The sequence below is a fragment of the Microtus ochrogaster genome, chromosome 22 (genome assembly GCF_000317375.1).
Source record: "Microtus ochrogaster isolate Prairie Vole_2 chromosome 22, MicOch1.0, whole genome shotgun sequence".
In the NCBI taxonomy this organism is placed as follows: Eukaryota; Metazoa; Chordata; class Mammalia; order Rodentia; family Cricetidae; genus Microtus; species Microtus ochrogaster.
Window position 1 is genome coordinate 363,450 of NC_022023.1, and position 11,830 is coordinate 375,279.

The window sequence follows — 11,830 nt, forward strand, 5'->3', positions numbered from 1 at the left end:
AGATAACAGAAACAGGGACCAGCCTCTCAGGAACTTAGGAACCACTTACTCAAGCTCTCTTTACCAGCGGAGGGCCACACAACGCATTCAGGTGAGCTCCCTCACCCTTGCAGAGATCTACCGCAGTATTTCTGAGGCACGCAATTTCAATCACAGAATTTTGGTATGTGATTATCTAAGAAGTGCTTAGGATGGGGGACCTGTCGTGTGGTAGGCATCTTGTGCATAGTTTTTAATCTTCAAAACTCATCATTGCTATGTTGTTTCTGCGCCATACGCTTCTGTGCATCCATTCCTCCCTAAGCTGGAGACTTCTCTCAGAGAAGTCACCTCGCCACCTAGGTATGCTCTCTTAGTTTCCAGTCTACAAACCAAGGGAGTGCTGGTTTCAGTAGACTGCAGGCTCCTCCCAGAGGCCCTGATTCAGAAGAGCTAGGGCCCAGAAATCAGCATTTAAAAAAACAAGACTCCCAGTGATGCTTAACACTAGCATTGAGGGCACTGGACATACAAGTAGAGCACAGACATATATGCAGGCAAAACACACACACACACACACACACACACACACACACACACACACACCAAACAAGCAAACAAAAAAATCCACATAGGGTGGAAAAGATGGTTCAGCAACTAAGAACACCTGTTGTTCCCTTTAACCCAACATTTCCCAACCAGGGTTATGATTGACTCCAACCCTGGGACAGAACTGGGTACCAAGTCATTCTCAGTACCAAATCCAACACAGAGTAGATAGATGCTAAGATAAATTTGTTAAGTAAGTAAATGAATGAATGAATGAATGAATGAATGATGGTTATGGCCATGGAAATCACTTGGCCTTGTGCTCTCAAGGAAAACTCTCCAAGAAAAGGTACACTTGGAGAACTTAGGCTAAATTCTGTCGGCATCAGACTCCCAGGTCCAACCACTCACTCATCCCTAAACGGCACACACTGAGTCCGGAACTCCAGCTCCCCCTCAATCTCTGTCTCTCATGCAGCAGAAAACAGGTGACACCTGAACCTGGGCAGTTTAGAGAAAGTGTGATGGGGTCTTAGGAAACCAACGAGGAGCAGGGCGGTACACTGGTTAGCAGCGGCAGGAAGAGAAGCCAGCCAGGGAATGAAAGGTGGAGGGGATGGGGATTTCCAAGAATCTGGTGAAGGACAGTGGTAGGGAGGGAATCCAAGATGGAGTTACAACCAACCATGCTGGAATAAATATCAGTTTCTCATCCCCTCCTGCCCTTGGCCTTCTACCACTGCCTCCTGTTGGCTTAACCCAGATGCAAGCTCCAGAGCCAGGAGGCCTGTGCTGGGCAGAACATTGGCACACCGAGGGACAAGTACACCTGGTTAACATCTAACAGAGGCAGTGACAACAGGCAGGATGGGTGGTTCCTCTTGTGTTCCCTACCAGTCCTGGGTCTGGGGGTGAGGAGGTGCAGTAGTGGGAACTAAGGTGTGCGGGAGGAAGGTGCGAAAGATCACAGGGAGTAGAAGACAGCAACCCAGACTGGAGAGATAGCTCAGTGGTTAAGAGAACTGCCTGCCCTTCTGAAGGTCCTGAGTTCAGTTCCCAACAACCACATCGTGGCTCCTAATCATCTGTAATGATATCTGGTGCCCTCTTCTGGCCTGAGGGCATACATGCAGACAGAATACTGAGAATATTGTATACATAATAAATAAATATTTTTTTAAAAAAGAAGACAGAAACCCTCAGTTTGGAAAGTACCCGTGTGCTCTCCATCTCTCACGGCCTTTAGCTGTGTTATTCTCTCTGCCTGAATACACTTCCTAGCAGAAAGGTCTCCTGCATGAAATCAGATGTCCCCCTCCATCTCTCTAGGCTCCATTCCTATCCATTTCCCTTTCCTTGCAATATCACTCTGATTAAAGGGATTTTCTCTTCTTATGGGCAGTGCCTTCTGAGGTGAGAAGAATTTCCCTGATTTCTCAGATCTCCAAACTGATGGAAAATATACCCTGGTTGGGGAGGTCTCCAGTCTAAGGGTGGTGACGCGGGGGCCCCTGAATCATAAGTGTGTTGTTTGTTTCTTTGGGTGCTTCAAATCATCCACCTCAAAAATCATCAATGTGGCTGTCTTTCCTGGAGCACATCTGAACTCAGTCAGGCAGATCCTCATTCTTCTGAGTCTAGAAGTCTCCTAGGCAGTGAAGCCTTTGGTGCAGCGGAGGGAAAAGCCAGCTGAGGACATCATTGGCTCTGGGATCTGGGCCAAATTACTTTACTCTTCAGGATCATTACCTGCCAAACAGGAATCTTGGTCCTGCAAATCTCAGAGGGTTCTGAGAAGCAAATGAAGGCACGGCTTGAAAAGTACCCCAAGGACTTAGGATTATTGTTGCTGTGATGACCAGAGCACCTTGGAGAGGAAAGAATTTATTTTTCTTATGTCTCACTATTTTCCTTTCCTTTCTTTTCCTTTCCTTTTATTTTTCCTTCCTTCCTTCCTTCCTTCCTTCCTTCCTTCCTTCCTTCCTTCCTTCCTCCCTTCCTCCCTCTCCTAATTTCTTCTCTCTCTTTTGAGACAGGATCTCAATTCCCCATGTAGATTGGCCTTGAGCTAAAAGAATTCCACCTGCCTCTCCTCCCTGAGTGCTGATATTAAAGGTGTGTTCCACCATAGTCTCACTATTTAACCGTGGCTGGCTAGAACTCACTTTGTAGACCAGGCAAACTTGTAGCAATGCTCTTGTTCCTCCTCTTGGTGCTGAGATTACAACACATGGAGTTTAAATATTCTCTTGAGTTAGCGCTATTATAGGCAGAGTGTTTGTTTCTAGTTTACGACCCAGAATTCTAATCCACTCAGTCTCACCTCGAGGCTTTCTTGCCCGCTTCTGCCTTTTCAGATTTATCACTTCATCTACATTCTGGCAGTTTCTGTTCACACAACTTCCAGGCCACTTAACACTTGATTGCTCATTTTGTCTACAGATGTATCTCTGCTACAGAGTTGTGACTCCTAGAAAAGGCTGGACCTGACCCATCTCTGTACCCTTGGAGTACAGGAGAGGCTGACAAACCTTTATTATCATCCATTGCAATCAACACAAATTGAGGACCCACTGGCCAATGGAAGCCTACTGAGGGGTGCCATGGCGTCTAGAAACCATCTTACATGAAAATAGAAGAATCAGGAGTGTTTGCTTGGTAAGAACCCAACTGAGAATTAATCCACTTTCTGATTTTGCAGACCATTTCTGGACATTGCTTCTGCACAAGCCCTGGGCTAGGAATGAAACCACAGGTGCATAGCTACCATGCTGGCTGGCTGCAGAGCTCACAGTCTGGATGGTGTTGGACACACAGACAAGGAACTATGGCACAGTGTGGTCAGGGCCACCAGGAGACATGAGGGTTATGCCCAATGTCTCGGGGGAGACATTGTGGGAGGGCCCAAGTTTGACAATGTTGGTAACAGATTTCGGTTTAGGTTAAAAAATTATTTTCTTTTTAAAAAAGATTTATTGCTTTTATTTTTGTTTTGTTTTGTATTTTTTAATAGGTTTTCTCTGTATAGCTTTGGTGCCTGTCCTGGAACTAGCTCTTGTAGACCAGGGTGGTCTTGAACTCACAGAGATCCGCCTGCCTCTGCCTCCCGAGTGATGGGATTAAAGGCGTGTACCACCACTATCCAGCTAAAGATTTATTACTTTTTAAATTTATGTGTTTGCCTGGGCATGGTGGTTTACAACTTTAATCCTAGCACTTGGGAGGCAGAGGTAGGACAATTTTATGAGCTGGAGGCCAGCCTGATCTACAAAGCAAGCTCCAGTCCAGCCAAGGCTATAATGAAACTCTGTCTCAAAAAGCCAATAACAACAACAGCAACAATAGCAATAATATAAATTTATGTATATGTGTGTGAGCCTGCTAGGCTAGGCATAATTATTGACCTGTAACCCAGCACCTGGGATATGGAGGCAAGAGGATCAATTAAGGTTTGGTCCTGGGCTACGTGAGACCCTAACAAAGCGAAAGGCGAAAGGGCTGCTGGGGTTGAGCTTTGTGTGGAGCGCTTGCTCACCATGCAGAGGGCCCTAGACTCCATCGCAACCATGCAAACAGAAACGGGCAAAGGGCTGGCTCAGGAGGAAGATCTGGGGGCATGTGAGTAAGGCTGGGAAGCCCATGCCACGGACTGAACACTGATGTGTATCAGCAGAAGGACAAATTGTGGAGGCTCATCATGCAAGCTATTAAACCACCACTTCCTCCTCTGTGCTAGCAATGCAGATATAAAACAAAAGCAGAAGGCAGGGGCATGGTGGCACATTCCTTTAGCCTTTGCACTCAGGAGGCAAAGGCAGGCACAGCTACATAGTAACTGCACAAAGAAACAACAACAACAAAAAAAAAAAACAAGCAAGCTACCAAAATTAGTCTTTCATATAAAGAAATTTATAGTTCTGGGAATTTGAAAAATTAAACACTATGACCTTAGTCTAGTGTCTCTTTGTTGTATTTTTAAGACACAGACTCATGTAGCCCAGGATGGCCTTGAACTTGATATGTATTGAAGGATAATATTGAACTTCTGATTCTCCTGCCTTCAGCTCTTAAATGCCAGTATTACAAACACACCCCACCACACCTGGTTTCCTACAGAGGTGGGTAATGAACAGAATTTCGTGCACTCCAAGCAAGCACTCTACCAACTGAGTGATAACCCCAGCCCCACAACCTTGTTTTCAAAAGCAAAAGATTAGTAACGACCTCAATGTCTCCACTAGGAACTAGTTAAATAAACAAGGCACAGAAAATCATTCAAAGGAATACTGAATAGTCCTTCAACAGAGTGAAATGTTCTTTATGGGAAGGGAGTAGGCCAAAGCCCCTTGGCCTGAGGACTGCCATTTTTACTTCAACCTCCCTTTTACCTGCAGGATGAAATAAGTTCAGGCTCCCAAGCTCTAGAGAAGCTGAGAATTTTCCAATGGCTGACCAACCTCCTCCCTAAAACATAGAAATAGTTGTCATACATCTTTAGTTCTCTGGAAACATTATGGCTGTTCCCAAGAACAGAAGGAACAAATGAAGTTGATTGGTTGGATTGAGAGGCTTGCATTGTGTATCGGTTGACAATGATGGAACCTTCAAGGAAGCCCCTAATCTTTCAATCCTGACTGGTGAAAAATTGTAACTGTAGCTTGGCGATAAATGTTAGGCTTAAAAACCCCACTTCTGCCCCTGCTCAGGGCTGTCAGGAGAAACGAGGCCCCCAAGTCCTTGCTTGTACTGCAGCCCTGATCGATCAGTGACCTGCTTATGTGGTGATTTAATAAATCTCTGGAACCCATAAGTGTTGTCTCTCTCCTTCCCCATGACACATAACGGGTTGGGTGTAACATTATGTTCTGATCTGAAGCAACATCCAAAGCTGAGGGCTAGCACACGATAATGCTACTATGTGAGAAAGGGTGTGCATAAACACATATGTGCACTCATTTACACGTACATGCACACATATACATTTACACACACACACACAAATATTCTAAAACATATAAGTAAAACATACTGTCCTGTAAGTTCCCAGGGAAGGAGGCCGGGGCTGCAGGGCTGAGGGACTGGAACAACTCCTACATTTCCACATGCTATACCCTTACATTTTTATTTTGCATATATGCACTATTTAAATTTTTATTCTGCATACATGCATTATTAAACAATGAAGGCCAGGCCTGGTAGCTCCTATAATCCAAGCACTTGGAAGGTGAAGGCAGAAGGAAGGATCAGGAGTTCAAGTTCTTCTGCTGCTCCATAGCAAACTTGTGCAAACAAAAACAAAAAACAATAAAAGTTTTTAGTAAAATAAAATTAAATCATTCAAAAACACAAATCATATGCCAAGTTGTACACGCTCACAATCTCAATACCTGGGGGGCTTACGCAGGAGAACTGCACTGAGTTTAAGACCAGCCTGGGCTGCATATTGAGATCTGAAAAAAAAGGACAAAACAGACAAACAAAAATGTGTGCAATTATAAAGACCATATAACAACATGGAAAACTGATGCTAAACTTTAAGAGAGGCTTTTTGTATGCAGCAAGATACACCTGGCCATGCTCCCAAAGCTGGTTCTGTCTGGTTTCCTGGCCATCCTCACTGAGGGAACAAGATCCTAGACCATTAACTGCAGCCAGTCACGTCCGTACCCTCAGCACTGGCCCACCAGACCCTGGACAATCTGTTTACGCATGAGGAAAAGCTTCTGAACAAACAAGAGGGGGCTTTCTCCAAGGGGAGGCCAGGGAGCTACATATCTTCCTCTTGCTCAGCTTCCTTCCTGAAGGAAGGTCCCCAGTGGGAAACCGGAGGTGAGATCTGTCCTGTCAGGAAGGAGAGCCAGGAATCTGCACCAGCGGCCTGACATGATGCCACCGGTCCAACCTCCGCTAAACTCTGGTGTTCTGCCCCCTATCGTTCCTGGCTCTGCCCACTTGATGTTGGAGGCTACTTTGCTTCAGGACAGAAGCCCCGTTCCCATTAGAGACCAGCCTTCTACCCTGACCATCTATATGATCTCATTCAAAACACTTAGCTTCTCAGTGGCATGTTTTAGAAACCTGTTTTGTTTCATGTGTATAAGTAATTTGCCTGTGTGTGTGTGTGTGCACATTTGTCCAGTGCCCAAGGAGCTCAGAAGAGGGTTTGGATCCCCTGAACTGGAGTTACAGATGGTTGTGAATCACCATGTGGATGCTGGGAACTGAACCTCGGTTCTCTACAAGAGCAACACCTGCTCTTAGCTACTGAATCATCTCTCCAGCCCCATCCTACCTGTTCCCACCCATAAAATCGTCCTATATTGGCAAGCTGCTCGGAAAACAAAAGAAGCGTTATTTCTTTCTATAGCCTGTACCATTTCCGGGCTACCTTCTTGTCAGTCTCTTCCACCTGCTCCTCTTCAGCCCGCATCTCATCTATCACAGCCTTCCTCTCTCTCCTAGGGCTCATCACACCCATGCACCAGATCCATATAGCCAGCTGTTTCTGAGCTTTCTCCATGTTAATCTCCCGTGACTGTCTCAAACTGGATCCATCAACAACTTAACTTGGTTACAGAGAGTCCCAGGCAGTGAAGGACAGATATTCCCACTTCGGTTCAGTACGTCCTCCCAAGTTATTCTAGATCCTGTCTAGTTGACGGTTTACACTGGCCATCATAGGTCTTCACAAGTGTGAGCTAGTGGGTGAATAGTCCAATTAACTCATGCTTTTTCTTCCAAAATATGCCTGTCTCTGCCTCCCAAGTGCTGGGATTAAAGGCTTGTGCCACCACTGCCCGACCTATTTTTTTTTAATTTATTTAATGTGCACTTTCTTTGGTGTGAAGATGTCAGATTCCCTGGAACTAGAGTTACAGACAGTTGTGAGCTGCTATGTGGGTGCTGGGAATCGAAGCTGAGTCCTCTGGAGAGCAGCCAGTGCTCTTCTTAACCACTGAGCCATCTTTCCAGCCCCCACAGTTCTGTTCTTAAAGACCCTGCTGCCATGAGGGGAAGTTATGGGACCTGGGGATAGTTTCCTTAAGAAAACCAATGGAGAGCAGAAGGTAACAATCATGAGACTAGTTGCTAAGAACTGGGTCTGTGTCAATACTGTTCTCCGCCACTTTACCTGGCATTAAGCCATGCAACTCTTCTCATGTCTAGGCAGACGACAGTGTTTCAGATTGTGAAAGTGTGGTTCAGGAAGGCAAACTCAGTCAGCTACCATGCAGCTACTCTCTATGACCCAGAAGAACAGTACCAGCTCTCAGAGATGATCCGGAGTTTGAGGTCATCCTTGGCCACCCAGCAAGTTCTAGGTCAGCCTGGGCTATGAGGCCATTGTGAAAAACCAAGCAATCAGAGGCAGTGGTTTCTGACACGTTCTCCATATTCAGGAGGTAGAAACAGGTGAATCAGTAGTTCAACACCAGCTGAGCTCATTAAGAGTGTGTATCAATTTTTTTTTAAAGTCAGTTTTAAGGCTATCCCCATGTGAGCAATGAGCACCTGCAGAATGAGGTTAGTCAAATGAGGTGCCTAAAAAGTACAAAGCATGCACCCAACTTTGGATGACTTAGTATGATAACTATAAAATAGTAATGTTGTGTACTTCATAGATTTCTTTAATGAACTGAGGCAAATGTATTAAAACTAACCACCTTCTAAAAAAGCCCTTTTAACCCAGGCTGTAATGTCACACACCTTTAATCCCAGCACTCAGAAGGCAGAGATAGGTAGATCTCTGTGAGTTCAAAGCCAGCCTGGTCTACAGAGCAAGTTCCAGGAGAGCCAGGCCTGCACAGAGAAACCACTTTGAAAAGACAAACAAACAAACAACAAAAGCCTTTTTAACGAGGCTCCTAGAGAATGTCAAACTACAAACACCTCTCATTGCATTTCCAGTGAGCAGCACTGAAGCCTAGAGAGAGGATGCAGAAGAAATGGCTTTCACAGCGCCAAGTGTGGAACCCAAGTTATGAGGACCCGTCTCCAAGATGGCCCCTGAAAAGCTCCATCTTTTTCTGCTGAGATGTCCCTTCCACTCTAAATAAGGCCCTTGGGAGAGTACAAAAAGGACTACGTGGCTCCCACAGCAAAGTCACAAACAGCGTGGGAGTTCCTAACTTGGCTCCATCCACTGCCCCGCAGTGGCGTTCTCAAGGTAAGAAACCGAGGCCTCTTGTCAACAGCAAGAAACAACCAAGCAAGCAGAATGGGGTGACCATGCAAAGGGACCTCCAGCACCAACTAAGCGTCCCAGTGACAACTGTCACCTTTTAATGCAAGCTTTAGTAAGACTCCAAACAACCTAGGTACGTTTCTTCCAAATTCCCGACCCAAAAAAGAACGATGTAATGTGTTCCTGGTTGTCTTGAATCACAAAGTTTCTGTTCTGTTACTGAGCAAGAGCTGACATTCTTACAGATCCAGGGATCCCATGTAGGAAAATCTTCTCTATACTGTATTTTTGTGCAAGGAGGAAGTACCCTTGTCTTTTCCATGGCCTCTTAACCCATCTCTTGACCCCAAACACAAACAGGCAAAATATCACACCTGAGGGATTCAACCCCCAAAGGCAAAAATCTCATTTTTTTTTTTTTGAAGAGGTTGTCCCCTTTATTGAAGACAGACCCAGGTCTTTTGAGAATGAAATCACTTTATCCCATCACTGCACCTGGGCCACAGAGATTTGATTCCCACAAAACTCAAAAGACCTATGGACCAAAATCGATGTTAGATACAGCACTGAGAAAGTAATGAAGAAACGACAGTTTATAACACTGGAGTGTCGCCAAGCCGAGAAACATGAAGCATGTGACTTTTCATAGTGTTTTCATCTCGATCCATGAGGTAGGTGGGGAGACCCAGGAAGCAACAGCTCAGAGCTCAGGATCTGTCCTCGGTCATGGTCAGTAAATCACAGAGCAGTTCTAGAATGGAGTTCTGGGGACTCAAGTCAGACTAAGGGCGTTCTATCGCAGGACCACCATGCCCATCAGCTGGGGCTGTCCTCAGAGATTAACGTGCACTTGAAAGTCTCCTGGAAGGCCACAAGGAAAGATGGCATTACTTCATCCACAGTGACGAGTCTCTGGAGAGCCTCACTCAGGGAAGTGACTCCTGTCCCAACTAGTCCACAGGGCACAATGTGCTCAAACCACGTGAGGTCTGTAGAACAGTTCAGAGCCAGGCCGTGGGATGTAATGTGTCTTCCACAGCGGACTCCTGCAAGGTAAGCCAACATGTCTTAGAATAGCTCTACTTCCCTTCCTTGGAGCCTCGAGATACCACTAGTGCATAAAGGTAAGTCGGGCTTGGAGCCTGGACAGAGCACAGACTGGGTAGGGGACTAATTCTATGAGGTGTGGGGGCGGGGGCTGTGGTTACACATCAGCCTTTCTTATTTTCGAGATTCCTTAATACAGGGACTACGTTGCTTTGGAAGTTTGACATTTGGCATTCTGTCCTCCCGCTGTGAGTCATAGGAAGTAACTTGGCAATTCATGCCTGGTGTTTCTCCATCCATGAGTGCTGAATTAGAGGACTTTTCTGTCTCGGAAAATTAAATATCCTTGAGGCAGGCAGGTCAGAGTTGCCCGGGGTTGGCCCTGTCCCCGGCTCCGCCCCGGTTCCGCCCCGGCTCTGTCCCGGCTTGCTCACCAATAGCGCAGATCTTGCGCTCGCCCAGCCAGACACCGGTGTAGGGTGGCGGCAGCGCTCGGGCTCCCCGCAGCCCCCGGAGCTCGCACAGGCGCACGGCGCACGCCTCCAGCGCCGCCACGTGGGTGCGCAGGCGCAGGCCTAGGAGCCGCAGATCCAGCACAGGGTGGCACAGCAGCTGCCCCGGGCCGTGGAAAGTAGCCAGGCCGCCGCGGCCGGTGGCGCGCACCTCGGCTCCCAAGGCCCTCAGCCGTGGAATCTCCTCGGGGGTCAGGCCTCCGCGTAGCCCGCCGGTGTACACGGGCCCCGCCGGCTCGCAAACCAAGACCGCGCCCGCCTCGGTCCCCGACGGGGGCCCCGGGCGAGGCTCAGCCTGCAGCCGCCGCAGCCACTGCTCCTGCAGCGCCAGCAGTTCGGAGTAGTGAGCCCGCCCGAGCCACACCAGCCGGACCACGGGCAGCTGCATTGCTAGGGCTGCAGCATGCCGGAGCCCCGCCTTCTGTCGGGCTCGGGGCGGGGACTCAGGGCCACTCTCATGAGCTGCGGTTCCGGTGTGGGTTCCCGTTCCCGCCTACTGACAGGCCTGACCCTCCCATTCATTCCTATGGTCAGTACGTGCTGCGATCTGCAGGACGTAGACCCAAAAGCGTGACCATGCAGTGTGCAGTGTGTGAGGAACGAAGATCCAGCTCTGGGAGCTGAGGTGTTCGCAACTGACAAGCTAGTATTAAAGTTGTATACTGTTGGAAGAAAAAGCAAGCAACAATAACATAAAAAACAACCAAAACTCAGTACTATGCTGAGTTCCTCAAAAACTGAAAGGGAGATTAGTGTGCAAGGAGGTTTACTGTGGTTTGGCATGGGACATAGGAGTTACTTTAAAGTCTGTAAAACAAGCTGAGGGGTGGTGGTGCACACTTCAGCGGATCTCTGAGTTCAAGGCTCCGAAGCCAGTCTGATCTACAGAGTGAGCTCCAAGACAGCCAGGACTTAAAAAAAAAAATCCGTAAAGACGTAATGGAAACAGGCAGAGGCTCTAGATGACTCTGGCCGACTCATTAGAATTATTCCAGATGAAAGCAAACGGGCAGAAATGGCGCGCCGCATTGATGAATCGCAGAAACAGGCTACCCCTGGGAAGGCATTGTTGCCTTTGTAGGAGGGCTGATCTCTGAAGGGAACTCGAGTGAGTCACCAGCAACCTGTTCCCCAAAGTTGAGAGAAGGACAGGGGCTGGAGGCTAGAACATCAAGATTAATTTGTAAAAGATGCCAGTTGACCCAGAAACCCTTCCCCTCCTGAGTATGTGCCAGAAAAGCCCCCAGAACTACCATTTGGAGAGGCAGGAGTCATGTAAAAGTCCTATAAAGGATCCCGAGCCTCATTCCGCGAGACTTTTACTTAGCTCACTCGCGCACTCCCATTCTTCGGGAGTGTTTTTCTTTCCTTAATAACCAGTCTCTAGTTCTAACCCCTTCACGTGTCTGTGGTGCAAGCCTCTGACCTGGGACACAAGACCTCTGTTCCGCTCTGGCCGCTAAGCATATCTTCCCCCCTTTTCTTTATTTCCGTTTCAGATATTAGTCTAAAACCTAAGCCCGCTTTTCTGGCGCTCTGTACCATCTCAGAAGTCTCC

General features: G+C 47.4%; 1 protein-coding gene across 1 annotated transcript; it reads right to left on the minus strand.

Moving 5' to 3' along the window:
- Positions 1-9,085: 9,085 nt before the first annotated feature.
- On the minus strand, positions 9,086-10,855 carry Lipt2 (lipoyl(octanoyl) transferase 2). Its single transcript, XM_005357506.3, has 2 exons — positions 10,195-10,855; positions 9,086-9,759 (listed from the first exon to the last, which is right to left on the minus strand). The coding sequence occupies exons 1-2, from the start codon at positions 10,658-10,660 to the stop codon at positions 9,530-9,532; spliced, it is 696 nt and encodes a 231-aa protein (XP_005357563.1). The 5' UTR covers positions 10,661-10,855; the 3' UTR covers positions 9,086-9,529.
- Positions 10,856-11,830: the final 975 nt, after the last annotated feature.

What these genes read in the sequence shown, in the direction of transcription:
- Lipt2 (XM_005357506.3), bottom strand. Translation starts at nt 10,660, where the DNA reads ATGCAGCTGCCCGTGGTCCGGCTGGTGTGGCTCGGGCGGGCTCACTAC. An exon ending in GCGCAAGATCTGCGCTATTG is followed by an intron (nt 9,760 to 10,194) that starts GTGAGCAAGCCG and finishes CTTACCTTGCAG; the next exon opens with GAGTCCGCTGTGGAAGACAC.